Source organism: Culex quinquefasciatus, chromosome 2, assembly GCF_015732765.1.
Source record: "Culex quinquefasciatus strain JHB chromosome 2, VPISU_Cqui_1.0_pri_paternal, whole genome shotgun sequence".
Lineage (NCBI taxonomy): Eukaryota > Metazoa > Arthropoda > Insecta > Diptera > Culicidae > Culex > Culex quinquefasciatus.
In genome coordinates this window covers 212,112,569-212,130,548 of record NC_051862.1, presented here as the reverse complement: position 1 = coordinate 212,130,548, position 17,980 = coordinate 212,112,569, and the positions used below count along the sequence as shown (strand labels likewise).

The 17,980-nt window shown below is 36.8% G+C and overlaps 1 protein-coding gene across 3 annotated transcripts; it reads right to left on the bottom strand.

Annotated features, from left to right (window-relative positions):
- Positions 1-761: 761 nt before the first annotated feature.
- Positions 762-17,354, bottom strand: LOC6054012 (sodium-coupled monocarboxylate transporter 1). Of its 3 annotated transcripts, none has more exons than XM_038254315.1 (9): positions 17,177-17,354; positions 10,831-11,361; positions 10,720-10,771; positions 10,461-10,528; positions 2,590-2,744; positions 2,472-2,483; positions 2,272-2,412; positions 1,285-2,212; positions 762-1,225 (listed from the first exon to the last, which is right to left on the bottom strand). In XM_038254315.1, exons 2-9 carry the CDS (start codon positions 11,359-11,361, stop codon positions 1,199-1,201), a joined length of 1,914 nt encoding a protein of 637 aa, XP_038110243.1. In that variant the 5' UTR covers positions 17,177-17,354; the 3' UTR covers positions 762-1,198. The 3 variants fall into 3 exon arrangements, with proteins under 3 accessions (XP_038110243.1, XP_038110242.1, XP_038110244.1); XM_038254314.1 differs by lacking the exon at positions 17,177-17,354 and adding an exon at positions 15,796-15,934; XM_038254316.1 differs by lacking the exons at positions 2,472-2,483; positions 17,177-17,354 and adding an exon at positions 15,796-15,934.
- Between the last annotated feature and the right edge of the window lie 626 nt (positions 17,355-17,980).

Genomic DNA, 17,980 nt, shown 5'->3' with positions numbered 1-17,980 from the left:
AACGTCAAGAAACAAAAAAAGACATGACGAGGTTTGTCGGGTTTAGCTTATTTTTTAATGTTATAATATCTTTTTAACAGTCAAAACGGATTAACAAAGTCCAAAAAAAAGTTATAAATGTAAGAGATTTTTCTATAAATCTGTTAAAACTAACAATTGAAAATCGATCCACCTATGAAGCCAGTTTAATTATAATCCATACAAAAATCATAAACCTTAATTTTTTAATACAATATTTTGATCATTACAGATTCTGACTCAGGCCTTTAAAACAGAACTTTCTTCGTATAAATCTCCGATGGGGTATCTCGGTTTATAATATTTTGATCCAGTCACGCCGTGATCACATCCGATCAGTGCTCGAAAATTAAGGAGGCATCAGACTATGACAAACACACTCGAACTTTTTGACAGTTCAACAGTTGGCCTGCATCTGATTGCAGAAACGTCAGCCTGCATACAGGGTGCTGTGTTTGCGAGTTAGACAAACTGTCTACACGGAGAAAAAAGAGTTCCCAAAATCGTGAACAAGCGTTCATGAAAATCGGGACCACGAACAAAGTGTTCAAATTCCATGGTACGATTTTGAAAAACGTACCATGCAATTAGATCACTTTGTTCGTGGTTTCGATTTCCATGAACGCTTGTTCACGATTTTGCGAACTTTTTTTTTCTCCGTGTAGCACGAAAAACTGAGAGTTTGTTTGTCATAGTGTCAAACCTGCTTCAAAAAGAGAAGTTCGCCAAAATAAAACACATTATTTGTATTTTATACAAAACTTTATTTCGTTAAAACTAGTTCAATAATATTTTCTCAAGATAAAAACGCTGTGTGTTTAAACACAAAACTCCCCCTCTTTCACGAATGAACTAACTCCTAAACAATTCTTTTGATTGTATCACAGGCAGTTACGAAAAAGAAAAAAAACAGTTAGCACATTGTACTTGTACACTTTGTAAAACTTGCACAGTTAAAAAACAAACCCCCCAAGACAGAACCTAATTTGTACAGTCTAATAGTTTCCCACGCGCATACACTGTTCCACTCATTCCGGCTTCCGGCTTCCAGCGGAGATTCCGTGTCTCGTCCATCGATCACCCCTCCCAATACGAATGTTTGCATGATTAAGAAACTGGAATACATATTGCTGCATTGTTTTCAGATTATCTGAGTTGAGATCCACCCTCTCTCTCCCTCTCAGTGCGATCGCTTCGATTTGGTGCTCTGAAAATGAAAATTTCATTAAATTTTGATGATCTTTAAGGTTTTGATCGTCAACCTACCGATCGTTCCGTTCCGTACGCGGCGGGTCGCATCTCTTCCGTAAAGTGCAGCGGAACGTCCTTGCTGGCGGACCCGTAGTTGCCGAACGACTCCTGCGGCAGGAATCGGTGAATGACCGGCGAGATCAGCTCCGGGTCGATGTCCTTGAGGTTCCTGGGTTCCGTCAGGAACGACACGATCGTGCCCACAATCATCACCGTAACGACCCCGATCGGAGTGATCCAGTGGTAGGACAGTCGGTACAGCGGGAAAATCCCAGTCTCGTCCGGATAGATCGGGTTCACGATCGTGCTGTTGGAGACCAAATCGGCCGCGCAACCGTCCACCGAAATGGGAAGTTTGTGGGGCATGATCTGCCCGTTGGCACTGGCGAACTGAGCGCCCAGCGAGACCCAGCCGGACATTAGCGCGCCGGACACTCCTCCGAAGAGTGCTCCCTTGGAGTTACTCCACGGAACCAGCATTCCCAGGGTGAAGATCCCGCACGTAGTACCGGCTGCGATCGCGGACAGCGAAGTGGCCACACTCAGAATTCCTCCCAACTTCTCGATGATAAACAGGCAACCCATGGCGGCCAGTCCCAACACGACCACGCTGCTTCGGACAAAGATGTTGGCCACTCGAGGACTCGGATTGACGCGGAACATACCTTTAAGGATGTCTTCCAGCAGTACCGCTGAAGTCGAGTTCAACACCACGGACAACGAACTCAACGCGGCTCCAAACACCCCAGCGATAAACAGACCGGGAATTCCCTGCAGATGTCCCACGATCTCCATGACGTAGTGTGGAAACAACTGATCGTCCGTCTTGACTAACCCCACGGACATCGGATCACACCGGTAGTAATGGGCGTAGATCAGCAGACCTGCGTAGCAACAGACCGATACGAAGACCCCCATTCCGACGGTGAACATCGCAATCGATCTGTAATCAATGTTCTTTGTCACTTGAAAACTTAACCAAATCCTGCAACTCATACTCACAGCTTCGCCTTCTTCAAGTTTGGCAGCGACATGTACCGCTGAACCATGGTCTGGTTCACGGAGTTGAACGATGTCCAGTAGAAGAACCCTCCTATCAACACACTCCACATGGTCTGGCGTTCGTACATAGATGGGTCCAAACTAAAATAGAAAACTAATTCATTAAAGCAAGGGTTCACCCATAATCACTTAATACTTAATAGAACTTAAGCCTTAATTAGGAAAAGAAAGCAAGCATTGATGAAAAAATAAAGCAAAAAGAAGCGTATTAATAAACCAATTCCCATAAGAAAAAAAGGAGTCCAAATCAACACTCACTTGAAGAACTCCAGCCGACCGCCGACCTCCGACCGATCCCAGATGATCTCCGGACCGCCGATCGCGATCGTGCCCAGAATCACCACGATCACGACCGAGATGAACATGACCACGACCTGCCAAGCGTCGGTGAAGACGACCGCCTTGATGCCACCCTGTGTAGGAGAGGATATCAACATTTTAGATTTCGCCAGTGATTCACAAATTTGTTTTGCTCGTGGCCCACATTCTGACACAAGGGACTATAGTTCACACTTGTGGGAAAGACTGATTAAAATAGGCTAACCACATTTATTTCTCATTAAATTAATGAGTAAATGATTAAACATGTTACGCATAAACAAACACTACATGTTTGTGTATAGTGTAAAGCTTATTAGGAATTTTACTCTTGTTAGAAAACCTTAAAATAAAGCGGTATAGAAACCAATGAACGTGAGAAGTTAAAATGAGTTCGATTTAGAGATCGTTGAAAATGAAATTCCATGTAATTGGACTTTTAGTTATTCTGATTGTTGTTGCGTTTATCAATGCAAGTAGCAGTGAAAATAGCACGTGTAAAGCACAACAACCTTATTCAGTTGTTTTATAAACTAATTGCTTCTTTTAAAAGATTTGGAACCACTTGCAGAAGAATTAACAGCCACGGAACGGAAAGAAGTTCACGCTTTGGATGGATTAACCGGCGTTCTCCAATTCCTCGCAGGAAAACGATCAAAAAGAACGTACAAACTGCTTCCCATCCCCTGATCAATACCAACCATACCCATACCTAAAATATCCATTCCTACATGAGGCATAAACACCAAAGTCATAAAAGAAAAAATACATGTTGATTAAGAATGTAAAAATTAAATTCTGTTATTAATTTCAAAAAATCTCTCAAAAAAAGACCAAACAAAAAAAGTATTGCAGTATTTTATCAAATTCCTCTGAAACTATGGGAAACTTTTGACCAATTTTGACAAAATAATTATTTTTGCGCTAAAATGATGTCTCAAAGCGAATGCCTTCATTGAAATCCGGAAATTTCAAACTTGATTTTAAATATTTTTGATATACCCCCTAAAGAAATGACTTGAAATTGTGGAAAATTTTCTAAGTCAGGATGGCACATTTTGGTATTATTTTGGTATTGAAAGGTTTCATAAAATTCCTCTGAAACTATGGAAAAAATTTGACCAATTTTGACAAAATAATTAATTTTGCGCTAAACTGATGTCTCAAAGCGAATGCTTTTATTGAAAACCGGAAATTTCAAACTTGATTTTAAACATTTTTGATATACCCCCTATTTCGGTATTATTTTGGTATTGAAAGGATTATTATTTTGGTATTGAAAGGTTTAATCAAATTCCTCTAAAACTACGGAATTTTTTTTTTTATAAATTTTGACGAGATAATTAATTTTTATTTGACTTGAAACCCAAAAATGTTAAAGCTGATTTTCATATTTTTTTGATGTACCTTCAATGATTTTTTAAAAACGTAGAAATAACATTGTTTGGCATTGTTGTGCCCTTTCACATACAAGACTTTGGTATGATTTCATGGTATTTTACCATCTATTACTGGGCAACCAAGGGCACATTTTGGTCGCTGTTATTTGCCCAAGTAATACCAAAATGTGGTATTCCCGTGCTATTTACCCCTGCTCGGGATAGTATAGTAGTAGTTTGTCCATATAATTTTCCATACAAATTTGGCAGCTGTCCATACATAAATGTTGTATGAAAAAAAAAAAATCTGTCTTCGGCAAAGTTGTAAGTTTGGATAAGGACTACTCTGAAAAAAATGATACACGGTAAAAAAATTGTGATTTTTTATTCAATTTTTGTCACGAAAACTTGATTTGCAAAAAAACGCAATTTTTGTCTTTTTTATTATTTGATATGTTTCAAATCAAATATTAAATTTTTGGCCCTTTTGAAATGTTAGTCTTGGTTTCAAATATTTGAAAATATTTTTTTCTAAAAGATCGGAAAATTTTACGAATGTATCACATTTTAACATTCAAAATCGGACCATTAGTTGCTGAGATATCGACATTAGAAAATGGTGGGTTGTTTGGGTGAGACTTAGAAAACATCAATTTTCCTGCTTTTTAAACTTTTGCATGGCAATTTCTCAGCAACTAAGAGTCGTATCAACAAAGTTAAAAAAAGCAAAATATAGAGAATTTTCTCGGCCTTTCTAAAATATTTTTTTCCAAAAGTGGGCAAACATGTGCACTAATTTAAAAAAATTAAAAACTGCGACCGTTTTCAAAAAAGTCACCTAAAAATGACTTGAAAACGGTGCACTTTATCAAAATTTCTCTAAAGTACTTTTTGATTAGAAATTTGATTTTACATCGAAAAGTGAAGTTGAAAAATTGGTGCGACCAATTTTTCAATTTTTTGAAAAAAATAGTGTTGATTCAAAAATTCATAACTCGGTCAAAGATTTTTTGCACAACCTGAAATTTTTTGAAATGTTGGCATTTGATGTCCTCTAAAACCTATCAAAAAATGAAAAAATAGTATTTTTTTGCAAATTAAGTTTTAGTGACAAAAGTTAAATAAAAATCACCATTTTTTACCGTTTATCATATTACAGTGTAGTCCTTATCCATACCTACAACTTTTCCCAAGACACCAAATCGATCAAAAAATTCCTTCAAAAGATACAGATTTTTTAATTTTCATGCATCATTTTTGTATGGAGAGCTGCCAAATTTGTATGGAAATTATATGGACAAACTTATGATGCAAAATGGCTTCTTTGGGCATAACAAAAAAGTTTCAGTCAGATTAAAAAATACAAAAAAAATCAAATGACAGATATTTGAGAGAATTGCTCAGTAAGCTAATAATTAGAAAACAGTATCTAACAGTAACTAAAAATATGCAGTACGTTTCAAAAGCTTTTTCTTTTTATTTTTATTTTTTAGAGGTGCTAGAGCATTTGTATCAACCCATCAATGAAAATAAAACATTTTGCTATAGATTAGCTTTTTATTCTGAATTCTTCTTATCAAAACACACACTTTTGCCAGAAACACCAAATCGATAACCAATTTTGTTTTAGTCACATCCTCAACGAAAAAAAAATATTATTATTTTCCATAGTATTGAGACTGTGGATGTTGCGGGTACGGGTACGGTCCTGGTGCTGGTGCTGGTGCGGGGAATGGGAATGGAATCGGGAATGGTCGCCACCTGTCTCCCTTGCCTCCCTTTCCACCTTTATTTTTGCCTGGGTTTGGTGAACGCTTATAACGGTCGGACGATCCATCAGAATCGTTAAATTCGCTTATTTGATCTGCAGCGGACAAGTCGTCTTCCAGGGGAGCAATTCTCTACCAAAACCGGAAATGGATTTTATTTGTATTTTTTGATTTGGCTCAAACTTTATGGGGGCCTTCCCTATGACCAAAAAAGCCATTTTGCATCATTAGTTTGTCCATATAAATTTCCATACAAATTTGGCAGCTGTTCATACAAAAATGGTACGTAAATATTAGAAAATCTGTAACTTTTGAAGGAGTTTTTTGATCAATTTGGTGTCTTCGGCAAAGTTGTAGGTATTGTTAAGGACTATTTAGAAAAAAATAGGTACACGGAAAAAAAAATTTCCCGATTTTTTTATTAACTTTTTTTTCACAAAATCTCAAATTCCCAAAATACGTATTTTTTGATTTTCGAGATTTTTTGATATGTTTTAGGGGACAAAAATCCGCAACTTTTGAGCTATAGAGAAACATGGTCAAAAAATCTGGCGCCGAGTTATGATTTTTTGAAAAACTGGTGATTTTTGGAAAAAATCGAAATTTCATACATAAAATTTTTTTGACCTCATTTTTTTATGCAAAATTGAATTTGCAATCGAAAAGTACTTTACAGATTTTTTGATAAAGGGCTCCGTTTTCAAGATATAGCCACCGAAAGTTTGATTTCAGCGAAATATTTGCAGTTTTTCGATTTTTAAAAATAGTGACCATGAGTGACCATTTCTAAAAATATTTTTTTTGAAAAGTTCAGAAAATTTGCTATAAAATTGTCTAAGAGACATTGAAGATTGGACCTTTGGTTGCTGAGATACAGCGGCTTAAAGAAAAAGAAACACGAAAATTGAAGTTTTCTAAGTCTCACCCAAACAGCCCACCATTTTCTAATGACGATATCTCAGCAATTAATGGTCCGATTTTCAATGTTAATACATGAAACATTCGTGAAATTTTCCGATCTTTTCGAAAAAAATATTTTGAATATTTTTAAATCAAGACTAACATTTTTAATGGGCATAATATTCAAAGTTTGGCCCTTTTAAAATGTTAGTCTTGATTTAATTTTTTCAAAAAATCATAACTCGGCGGCAGATTTTTTGACCATGTTTCTCTATAGCTCAAAAGTTGCGGATTTTTGTCCCCTAAAACATATCAAAAAATCTCGAAAATCAAAAAATACGTATTTTGGGAATTTGAGATTTTGTGAAAAAAGTTAATAAAAAATCGGGAAATTTTTTTCCGTGTACCTATTTTTTTCTAAATAGTCCTTAACAATACCTACAACTTTGCCGAAGACACCAAATTGATGAAAAAATTCCTTCAAAAGTTACAGATTTTCGAATATTTACGTACCATTTTTGTACGAACAGCTGCCAAATTTGTATGGAAATTTATATGGACAAACTAATGATGCAAAATGGCTTTTTTGGTCATAGGGAAGGCCCCCACAAAGTTTGAGCCAAATCAAAAAATACAAAAAATAAAAATGGTCGAAATCGGCCGGTTTTGTAGAGAATTGCTCAGGGGTGAAATGAATAATATTTTAGCTTTTCAATATGATATTGGAAAACAACTACAACTTACCATTCTCGCTAAAACTAGCGTTGGCAAATGCCACAATAGACAGAAGAACCAGAAGACCTACGATAAGGAGCTTCATTTTTGCGATATATGCTTAAACTTGTGGATCTGTTGCTCAAGAGCTTCCAGAGTGAACTGATTTAACCGTTCCAATTCTTCGGGTTTTATACTGCTCTGCATGATGAAGGCATGGCCTTTTTAATCACAACATGATTACTCCATTGTTCATGAGAGAAAAAAAAACATTAGGAAGTTTAAGGAAAATTTTGCCTTACGCATAAAATTGCTGTTCTTTCGAACGCGCTTACGTCACGTGAGTGTTAATTTAGCAGTAATTGAATATAAATATAAAAGATTATTTTATTTTTTTACGTTTTTGCAAAAAAAAAACGTTTTCTTAAGTGTCAACTTTTTGCTTAAATCTTCAAGATCAGTATTAGTTCAATATTTTACTAGAATCATGAATCCTTAAGGTAAAAAAACTGATTATCATTTTCCATACATCCAATATTTGGTTAAGCATGAATTCGTACATCTCAAAAAGGGCATAAGTTTACATAAAAAAAATTACTGAATGCGCATAATTTTAGATTGAAAAAAACTCTGATCATCTCAAGTAATAATATGTATTACTAATATACGTTGTAAATGATTAATAATTTCGCTCTGCAGAATGTTGACCTTATTTCTCTCAAAGTTTATTAAGTAATTCTGGTAATTCCTATGACCTACTTCTAATAAACAAATCAGCAATGTAACCTTGAGTGTAATATATATAAGCTATATATAAAAGTACGACAGCATTTTGGGCCAAATTGAGTTAAAGTTGTGCAGCTCACAATGCCTCATCTTTTGACCTTCACAGATCCCCAAAATTCGATTTCAATCCTGAGATATTCAACGAAAACCAAAAAAAAATCCGAAAATGTTTGTCACCTTCCGTATGCAAGAAGTTTCAATTTTGTCGTGCCATCTTGTCACTCCCTGAAGATTGATGTAAGTGCGACAACTGGCCAAAGAGATTTCAGATCAGAACGCGTTTGACGCACGTACAAGTTAGACTACCGTAAACATTTGTAATTATAACCCGGGACTCCTGCAACCAAATTCAACTAAACTTCAGGACAATGCACAGAATGGTCAGCCAAACAAAACGTGTTTGTTATTGTTTACATTGCGTGCTCTAACATTAAAACGCGTTTTTCTCGGAACGTCGAAATGGCGGATGCGACAAGATAGCACGACAGCGTCGATTTAGTAAAACATGAAGAAGCTTATCGTAGGTCTTCTAGTTTTGCTGTCAATCGTTGCATTTGCCAGTGCTGACTACGGCGAAAAGCGGTAAGCCTAGAGTATACTCAATTTTTTCAACAGTGCATCTGGAGGGTGATTTGGATGGACGTTCCGATCGTATTGGGCGTTCGCCAAAACCACAGAAATTTGGAGGAGGAGGATTTCATATCCACTTTGCAGCTCCGCCACCACCATCACCGGAGTAACCTGGTTACAATGTTATTAGATAACTTAAGAAGCTATTACACTAAGACAAACAAACAAACTCGCACTTATTGACAGTTTGACAGTTGGCCTGCTTTGTTTGTTTGCCTAGATTTGTTTGTACAAACGTCAGCCTGCATACATTTTGCCTTGTTTGCGAGTTTGCTGCAATCAGGTTTGCGAGTTTGGCAAACTGTCAAACACGAAAAAGTGCGAGTTTGTTTGTTTGTTTGCAGTAGTGTAATGTGTATAAACAGCGCCTGTCTTGATTGTCATTACAAAGCGACGGTCAGTAAACGCACACGAAGATGAAACGAACAAAAACCGAACTCATCACTCAACCAGCCGCCCGACCCCGAGCCGCATGCTCTTTCTCTTTCAATCACTATTCTCTCTTCGTCAGTCGTGCGGTGCTGCCTGGTGACAAGAATCATTTGAATGCAGTCATGTTGAAGGTGACCCGAAGTTCAGTAGAATGTCAAACGAGCGTACTCTGCGCGAATTTATTTCTAGTGAGTGTCAAATGACTGTGTGAGTGACTTTGAGTTGCGCTCATTCGTTCGTGTGTGAACGAAAGAAGGAAGACTGTCAAAATCAGGTTGTCGTTGTGAAGGCGAACGAAGCGCTCTGTCACCAAAAACGACCAATCAAAATGTTGGCTGCTCTGACTCAGGATAACAATTTACACTGTTAAAAATATAAGTTTTCATTGTGTAACATTGTTTTGATTGTATGTTCGACACGTAAACGAAACGACTGGACTGGTGTAAAAAGCATTTTAAATACTTTTTTCATTTGAATTTTGAAACCATGGTTTGTAATTTAAAATTTTATATTATTTTTTTTGACGTACCGCAGGGATGCCACCTGGTTTTTTTAAAATGTCTGTAAAAAAGGCTGTGTTTGTCTAAAATTAAAAAAATATTAATTTATAGTCATGGAAATCCATCAGAAATTGCGTTTTTAATCATTTCAAGACTAACTAAAAACATTTCGTTGATGTTTTTACAAAATTTTGGTTTAATGAAGTTATTTAAAAGTCTGTGCACCTCAAAAATGTCTGACACAAGCTTAAATGTCTGTAAAACACAAACAAATCTGTGTATCTGGCATCCTTAGGGTACCATCAACTGGGGTGAATCGGGACTACAGTCCGAAAAGGGTCAACAGTAAAAGCTTCAAATTAGGAAATCGATGCAATTATTTTGTTGATCTGTATCAGTTCTAACCTATATCAATCAAAAATACCAACATATGGTGCAAGAACCTTGCTGAAACAGTTGTCCCATTTCGCTAAATGGGTTCCGGTTCGCCTCCGATGACGATGCCTTATTTCTGATGGTTAAAATCTGAATGAAAATTAATATTTTTTAAAGCTATGACTAACCCAGGAATTTTAGTTTTGAACACCATTTGGTCTTTCAAATGAATTGAAAACTTTGTCTTTGTAGATCTAACAATCCCGTCATACAATATTTTCCCAATAATGAGGTTAGGAATATAAATGAGAATATATTGAACTTACCAGCAGCGTATAAAAGATGCACACCACGCAAACGATCGCCCCAATGATGTACAGGTTGAACCCGGTCACTAAAAATAAACGCAATTCGATCAGAAGTTCAAATTCCATTCAACTCATTAGTAATACAAATAACAACAAAACAGTCATCGATCAATTCTAGAATAGCCTACACCTCGATATGAAGCTACGAGTGGTAGTGAGGAGGTGAGGCAATTTGCGATTCTATTGTTCGATAGACACTAGACTTGATCAGCCGTACCTTGATTGAACGCCAACGCCGGCACGTAGATGATCATCGGTAGAAAGAACAGCTGCAACACAAATCAAGTCAATTCGATGCGTATGGGTTTAAAACAGTTCGCACACTCACCTCGTCCAGCACAAACATGACGGAAGCTATCGATCGCACCGACGAGTTGAACCGCAGCTCCAGGTACTCGTACGACGAGTTCAGCTTGAGCGAGCAAAACACCGGCAGGTAGATCGAGCAGACGGCCACGCCCATCAGCACGATCGGCACAATAATCAGCCAGTACTGCGTGCCAAAGTTGTAGATCTCGGAAGGAGTCCCCAGGATCGTCACCCCGGAGATGTACCCAGCGACCAGACTCATCGCAACCGGGAAGGCCTTCAACTTTCGCGATCCCAGCAGGTACTCGTCCATCGATGTCGACCCGTACGAGGTGACCCTCCGCTTGGACCGGCTAACGCCGGGAGGAGGTCCAACGGGTGGACCGCACTCATCGTCGCTGCTTTCCGGCGTCTGGGGAGTGGTTCGCTTGAAGAAGCCAAAGTAGATGCCGCAGGCCGCCGACAGGATCAACATGGACGCAAACACGCCATAGTCCACCGCGCTGAACTTGTACAACTCGCGCAAACTGTCCGCCAGCGTCGTCGTCATCTGGAAGTAAGAGAAGTTGGAGGAAGTCAATAAGCTTTTCTAATCTTATTGATTGGTAAATTAATTGAACCTTGAAAATTGAGCTTTACTTTAACAACTTTGTGAGGTCTACAATCAAGGCTTGAATTATCAACCACTCTTGCTTCAATTATCCTCATGCGTTTCGCAATAAAACAATAAGGTTATCAACTCATAATATTACAGAGTAATCACTCTACGTAAAGGTGTCGGAAGATCTTTATCTTATCACAGACTACACAGCTGTCACCACTTTCAACGCCAGACAACTTCATCAGAATGACCATTCATTTTTCACCTTAATTCGGCGGACTAAGAAAATCCGGTTGGCCTTATCGAATAAATTAAAAAAAAAAACACACAATTTATCGACGTAACAAAATCGTCACTGCTGTGGTGAAAGTCCACAATCATGCAACCAACAATTAGATTAATTTGTGTTTACTTCTATCTCAATCACTGGGCGGGTGACTTTGGTTCAGAGAAAGATCACGAAAGGAATTTTACACCAGAGTGGATCGATGAAAAATGGGGTCAGTTGAGTGTTATAAAGTACTAGCAATTGGCAAAACAATTAGTACAATTGATCCGTTAATTGCCAGTAGAGCATTGTACTTTCATTTCTGGACAATAAATCAATTTGATAACGATACTTGCTGGAAATCGAAAAAAAATTGCTCGAATACGTTGGACGGTGGAGAAGCTAGGTGTTCCAGGCCATTAAAGTATTTGGTTCCACTTGAGCCCTCCATGCCTCTACTCCTGGAAGTCCTAGAATGTTATAGGCATCCTTGAAGCTCATGCAAAACACCCATTGGTTACACTCACGTCTTGATTTCAAAAATTTTAAAACATTATTTCTTTTTTCGAAATAATCATAAAATTTTACAAATGTTTCATTTTTTTACATTAAAAATTGGACCGTAAGCTGCTAAGATATTGGCATTACAAAATGGAAGCTGTTTGAATTAGACTGAAAAAAAACAAAAAAATCTTATTTCTTTTTATTTTATTTGCTGTATTCGTGGCAATTTTATTGAAAATTTCCTCAACTACTCGAATTTTTTTTTTGAGAATAGACACTTTTTAAAAAAAATCAAAACCTGGAATTTTGCAGTGTAAATTAAACTTTTACTGGCTATATCATGAAAACGGTGAACTTTATCAAAGTAATCTTTAAAGTACTTTTGAACAATTTTTTTCAAGTAAAATTTATATTTTTCCAAAAACTTTTTTTTTAATTCATAACTTTGCGCAACAATTTTGTCCATTTGTTTTTTGGGCCCCTAAACAAATCAAAAAAATTAAAAATACTGATTTTTGGAAATTTAATTCCTTGGAAAAAAAAGTTAATTCATAAGTTGTAAGTAATTTTTTCCATTTGCCTTTTTTCTACAACTTTGCCGAAGACAAAAATCAGAAAGATAAAGATTTTCGAATACTTGCGTTTCTTTTTTGTATGGACGGCTGCCAAAATTGTATGGAGCCTTGTAAAGGTGAACCAATGACACAACAAAGTTTTAGTCAAATAAAAGATAAAAAAAATGCACGAATTTGGCTGATTTTGTAGACAATTATCATATCCCGTTTTTTCCATTTCTACCACTAACAATCCAATTTCAAAAATACAATATTTTTTAATTTTTTATTTATTCTTATTTTTTTTAATGGAACCAAAACAGTCATCTTTTTTCGAGTTAAGAAAGAGAGAAGTGGAATACTCAATACTCTTTAATTTAAAATATTTTAAAGTTGCTAAAAAACTGAACATTTTTCACAAAAAGAAATCACAAGTCTGTAACGGAGCCATTAACCACAAGAATCCTTAGAGGGTTCGGCAAATTGCAAATTTGATTTTACATCTAAAAATGAAACTATTGGCACTACGCCCCCCGGGGCATGGCCTTCCTCTAACGTGGGATTTCTGCTCCAGCGCCTCTGACGAGACAGGAGAAACCGGGACCGACGTTTTACTTCACCATCCGATAGAAGCTCAGTGGATAAGGCGGGAATCGAACCCGCGTCTCATAGCATCATCGGGATCGGCAGCCGAAGCCGCTACCCCTGCGCCACGAGACCGCACATCTAAAAATATTGCTGTTGTTTGACAACATTCCAGATTTTTTTTTGCAAAAATTTGATCAAGATGGAGGCAAATAAATAAAAAAAATACAATTCTGGGCATGATTTAAACATTCGAATGAAAAAAAAGTGTTTCAAAAAATGCATTTTATACAGTCCAGTCTAGAGGGTTTTACTTATTTATTTTTTTTGAATAGGTCCTATAAACATATGAAAGACAATAGCTTATAGCACCTTTTCAAATCAAAGCAATCTATAAGTTTAAAAATGTATAAGTTTTGAGGAAACGTTCTTGTCTCGGAATTGTTTGTATGTACTGTACATTGGAATTTTACAAATATTAAAAAAAAAAGTGAGTCCAAACATGCTAAATATGATTATCACCGCAGGAAAATAAATTTTTAGTTGTGTCCTGTTTGTTAGATTTCTATTTCCATTAAAAATTTAAATTTCTGGGATTTTTGTTTGCTCCCTGATTTTTGGGGCTCTAGGCCGATGCAAATATTTTTCAAAGTTTATCTGAAGTTTATGTATTTTGGGTCCGAGTCGAGGGATATAAACTTAAAAAAATAATATTTCCTCCAAAATATCACCAGGTTTTGCACCATGCTAACCTCTAGCGCAATAGATGTCAAAAAACTAGAAAATTATTATTAATGTGTATTTTGTGAATTCTAGTTTAACAATGAAGAGTCAAATGCCCATATGCCTTTTCTTTTTCTTAGGCTGGTACATATATTGGCCCGAAAAATTAGGGTTCAAACAAAATATTTTTCAAAAAACTTCAGCTGAAATCAATTTAAAATACATTTCTCTGCGTTTAATAATTTTTGGCATGTTTGATTTTATTCAAAACTCCTTTGCATCGGCCTTATTCGAAAAAAATAATTTGTGGAGCTCCCTCAATTTTTCTAGTATCACCCTATTTATAAAAAAATATAACAAAATTAAAAATAATAATAAAAATACGTGTCTATTTGTTTTTGGGCCAAGAAACGTACTGAATAATGTGGAACTTAAAAGATTTTTGAATACACAATTTTTCATAAATGTATGCTTCATACAATGAGTTATCATCTAAGCCTGTTAAAAAATAAAAAATATCAAGAAAAATATGAAAGAAAGAAATCAAAACAAAAAAAGCCAAAAAATATTTCAGGCCAAAGAAAGCACAAACTCACATCCTACATTTGCTTTGAAACCAATACAACAAAACAAATAGTTTAAAAAAATATAGAACTAAGGGTTACCGTTCAACCTTTGAACTTCTGCTCGATATTGTCAACAACTGCCCAACAATGCAATCTAAATCAAAACAAACACGTCGTGCAGTGAACTGCACCTTATCGCAATTACGATGCATTTGTGGTGCATATAAACAAATCAATTGACCTACAAATTGCCTCCCCATTCATACCCACCGTCATTGATGCATTCAATACAAGAAACCACAAAAAAACATCAACAAAAACCGGCAGCACGTGCAACCGCTTCTTCAAACAAACTTGCAAGAAGCAGAAGAAGCGCCTCTTATCGAACGCGCACGGCTTACTGCGCTGAGAACGTGTTGCACTGGTTATGTCAAAGTCCACCGCCAAACGTCATCGTATCGACGAAAGCCGAAGGCTGCCAAACAATGTCATGTGGCAGACCCCACCGGGCCTGCTTCGATAAATAAATAAACTAAATACGCTAAACGTCTTTATCAACACCACAGCTCAATTGTGAGCAGGTTGAGTGCAAATCTTTGAATGTGACAGCTTGATTAGCACAAACCCAAAATAGCAGGTTTCAAGTCTTCTTTTATTAGGTTGATCCCCGCACACAAACTCGAAAAAAAAACCGTTTCAGCGGATAAGCCGGTTTCAATTGCGCACGACTGTTCGATTCATCCATGAACCCTTTCACTTTGAGTTGGCGGCCGTCAAGGCCAATGTGACCCGCGCAGACACTCATCACGTCGTAAGTCATTATCACGCAGCAGGCCGCGACTTCGCACAGGACAATGTAGATAATATAGTTATTCCATTTTTTATAGGGCGTTTAAAACACGATGAACTTTGCACGTTTCGACCTAAAAGGGCCTACTTAGCCGGATTGTGTACTGCATGCAGCTAAGCGCGTTGAACTAGTAAGCTATGCATACTTATAAATAGAGACAATCGCTCTGATTTATAAGTAGAATCCAACTTGGGCGCACTGAACACCTTTTTGCGTGACTCTCTAATCAGAGCAGTGCGAACGCGCGAAACTACGCCACGCGTACAATTACATAAGAACTCACTAAATCACCTAAAACCCTAAACTAGAAAAGTAACAGACAACAAAACGTACAGCTATTGTCGTAGCCCGCCTGCCGGTATTATGGACAGACAAAACCCCAAAGTCCGATGAAGCACTCAGAAACAAGTCCGCACTGTCGAACGGTCACAACTGCACTGCATACCGAGCGGTGACGACTACGCTGGCTAAACCGGTGCGGGGAACCTCCCGTGAACGGTGCAACTTCATAAATCATAAACTCCACCAAGTCCAATGAGTCAGCGTTATTTGGGAAGCGGTAGACCCGCGACTCAGCTCAGCTGTTGGTGCAGCGTGACGTAGTGTGTGGACGGGCCGACCCGGCAATCGAAGTAGTCGCGCGGCGACTTTGAGCAACAGCTGGTATCTTATCTGGGTGCGGCGGAGTAGGCGACGATGACTTGTACCTGTGGGGCGCTAAGATCAATGATCATTGGAAATTAACAACGTGATTTAAGTAACATTTAAAAAGCAATCGTGAATTAATTGCTAAAGTCCAATGTAGGGCGATCAACCCTATGAAGTGGTATAGTAGGCAGGCTAATTGTTATCACTTCGACTTCTAACGACAAGCGCCAAACGCAGTAGACTTTGGACGCTGACTATTGCTGGAGAACGGACTCTCTTTTTTATAATTGGCGGTCTGGTATCGCGATGATTGAGAGCGAAGTGGTATGTGACAAAGTAGAGCCTTACTAGGGTAGTTCGTATTTATTTTTCAAACCGAATTTATTAACGAAATTGGAATATGTTGTCAAATAAAATTAATGTTAAATTTACATTATAAGTATGTAGTTATTTCTTAAAGATTTTCAAAACTGTTTAAACTGTTAAAACAAAAATGTATGTTTTAATTTGTTCCGTATTTGAAACATGTTTTTAAACGTAAAATACGATTGTTTAAAAAAACGAAATAAAAAACTTCAAAGTCTAGAGTTTTTTTTTTTTAAAAAAAAAAAAGGTCGAAAAAAAAACTCTAGAAATTGTCTCTTAAAATTAACATTGTCATAAAATTAAAAATGTAATTATTACGGAGAATATTTTCGAGGATTCGATTTCTCTGGAAACAAACAATTTTTTATATTTTTTTTTCTTTGTTTGAAACTATGTTTTTATTAGAGTTAAAATACAAAAAAAATATTAAAATTATGTAAAATTAATATTTAAGTAACAGTTTGTTCTTATTTTTCCAGTTTATTACTGTTATTTCCGATACTACCTTAACTGTCTTGGCAAACGAACAAGCAAACATTAACGTCACATGAAAACAATCCTCTTGTCAGCTCTCTTGTGTACGACAAGTTGTTGAAGTGGATGAACTTATGCAATGTAGCAAAAAAAAACATTCGCACCAGATTGACGCAAATTGCTACTCGCTTTGAATAAATTATCAATCACTTAAATATCGTCTTACCTGCTCTAATAGAGTAGCCTAGAGTATCCAACAAAGTCAAAAATTAATTCCACTTGCAAAACACCACCATAGACGATCCGGATCCCGCAAAAATTCTACTCACTAATTTAATAACACTCTCTTCGCACCATGAACCTCCATCCACTGGTCCGCCCTACACTTGTGCGCACGTCAAAAGCTTCCGTCAAACTGCACTCGACCGACGTTTCCTCAAATTGTTTACATCGGTTCGTAATGAGAGACCAGCACTACTACACATGTGAACGGTATGGAACGCAGTGCTGGAAAAAGATTCTTTTTCAAATTTAATTTAAATTTATCTACATTATCAAAAATACTTGCAACAACTTTTACGAGATGATGTTCTTAATGGTTAATTTATAATAAAATATTTAAAATATTCAAGAACGTCTAAACACCGTGCACCTCCATCGAAAGGCGCAAAAGCTTTTATTTGGTTCAAAGAAAAGCTTGCTTCAAAAGCTTCTGAAATTGACAGTAGGGTATGGCTACTCGATGGAGACGCATGGTGTCTCGTTTTGATTTAGTTAGCTACTTTGTACATGAGCAAACCAGTGGGCATAATTTGCAGCTCATTCATCATTTTTATGGTTTATAAAAGAGGCGAAAAAGATTTCCGTGAGGGCCTGAAAAGAATCTTATATTTAACCACGGGAGGCATAACAATTTTTTTTTCGTAGAACTTCAAAACTCCAGTGGAAATTCAAGTGCAATCAGCTGAAATCAATTAAAAATGCATTAGCCTGTATTTAGAATTATTTTTGGAATGTTTTTAGTTTATCG

What these genes read in the sequence shown, in the direction of transcription:
- LOC6054012 (XM_038254315.1), bottom strand. Translation starts at nt 11,361, where the DNA reads ATGACGACGACGCTGGCGGACAGTTTGCGCGAGTTGTACAAGTTCAGC. An exon ending in TCATGTTTGTGCTGGACGAG is followed by an intron (nt 10,772 to 10,830) that starts GTGAGTGTGCGA and finishes TTTGTGTTGCAG; the next exon opens with CTGTTCTTTCTACCGATGAT. An exon ending in GGCGTTGGCGTTCAATCAAG is followed by an intron (nt 10,529 to 10,719) that starts GTACGGCTGATC and finishes GTTTATTTTTAG; the next exon opens with TGACCGGGTTCAACCTGTAC.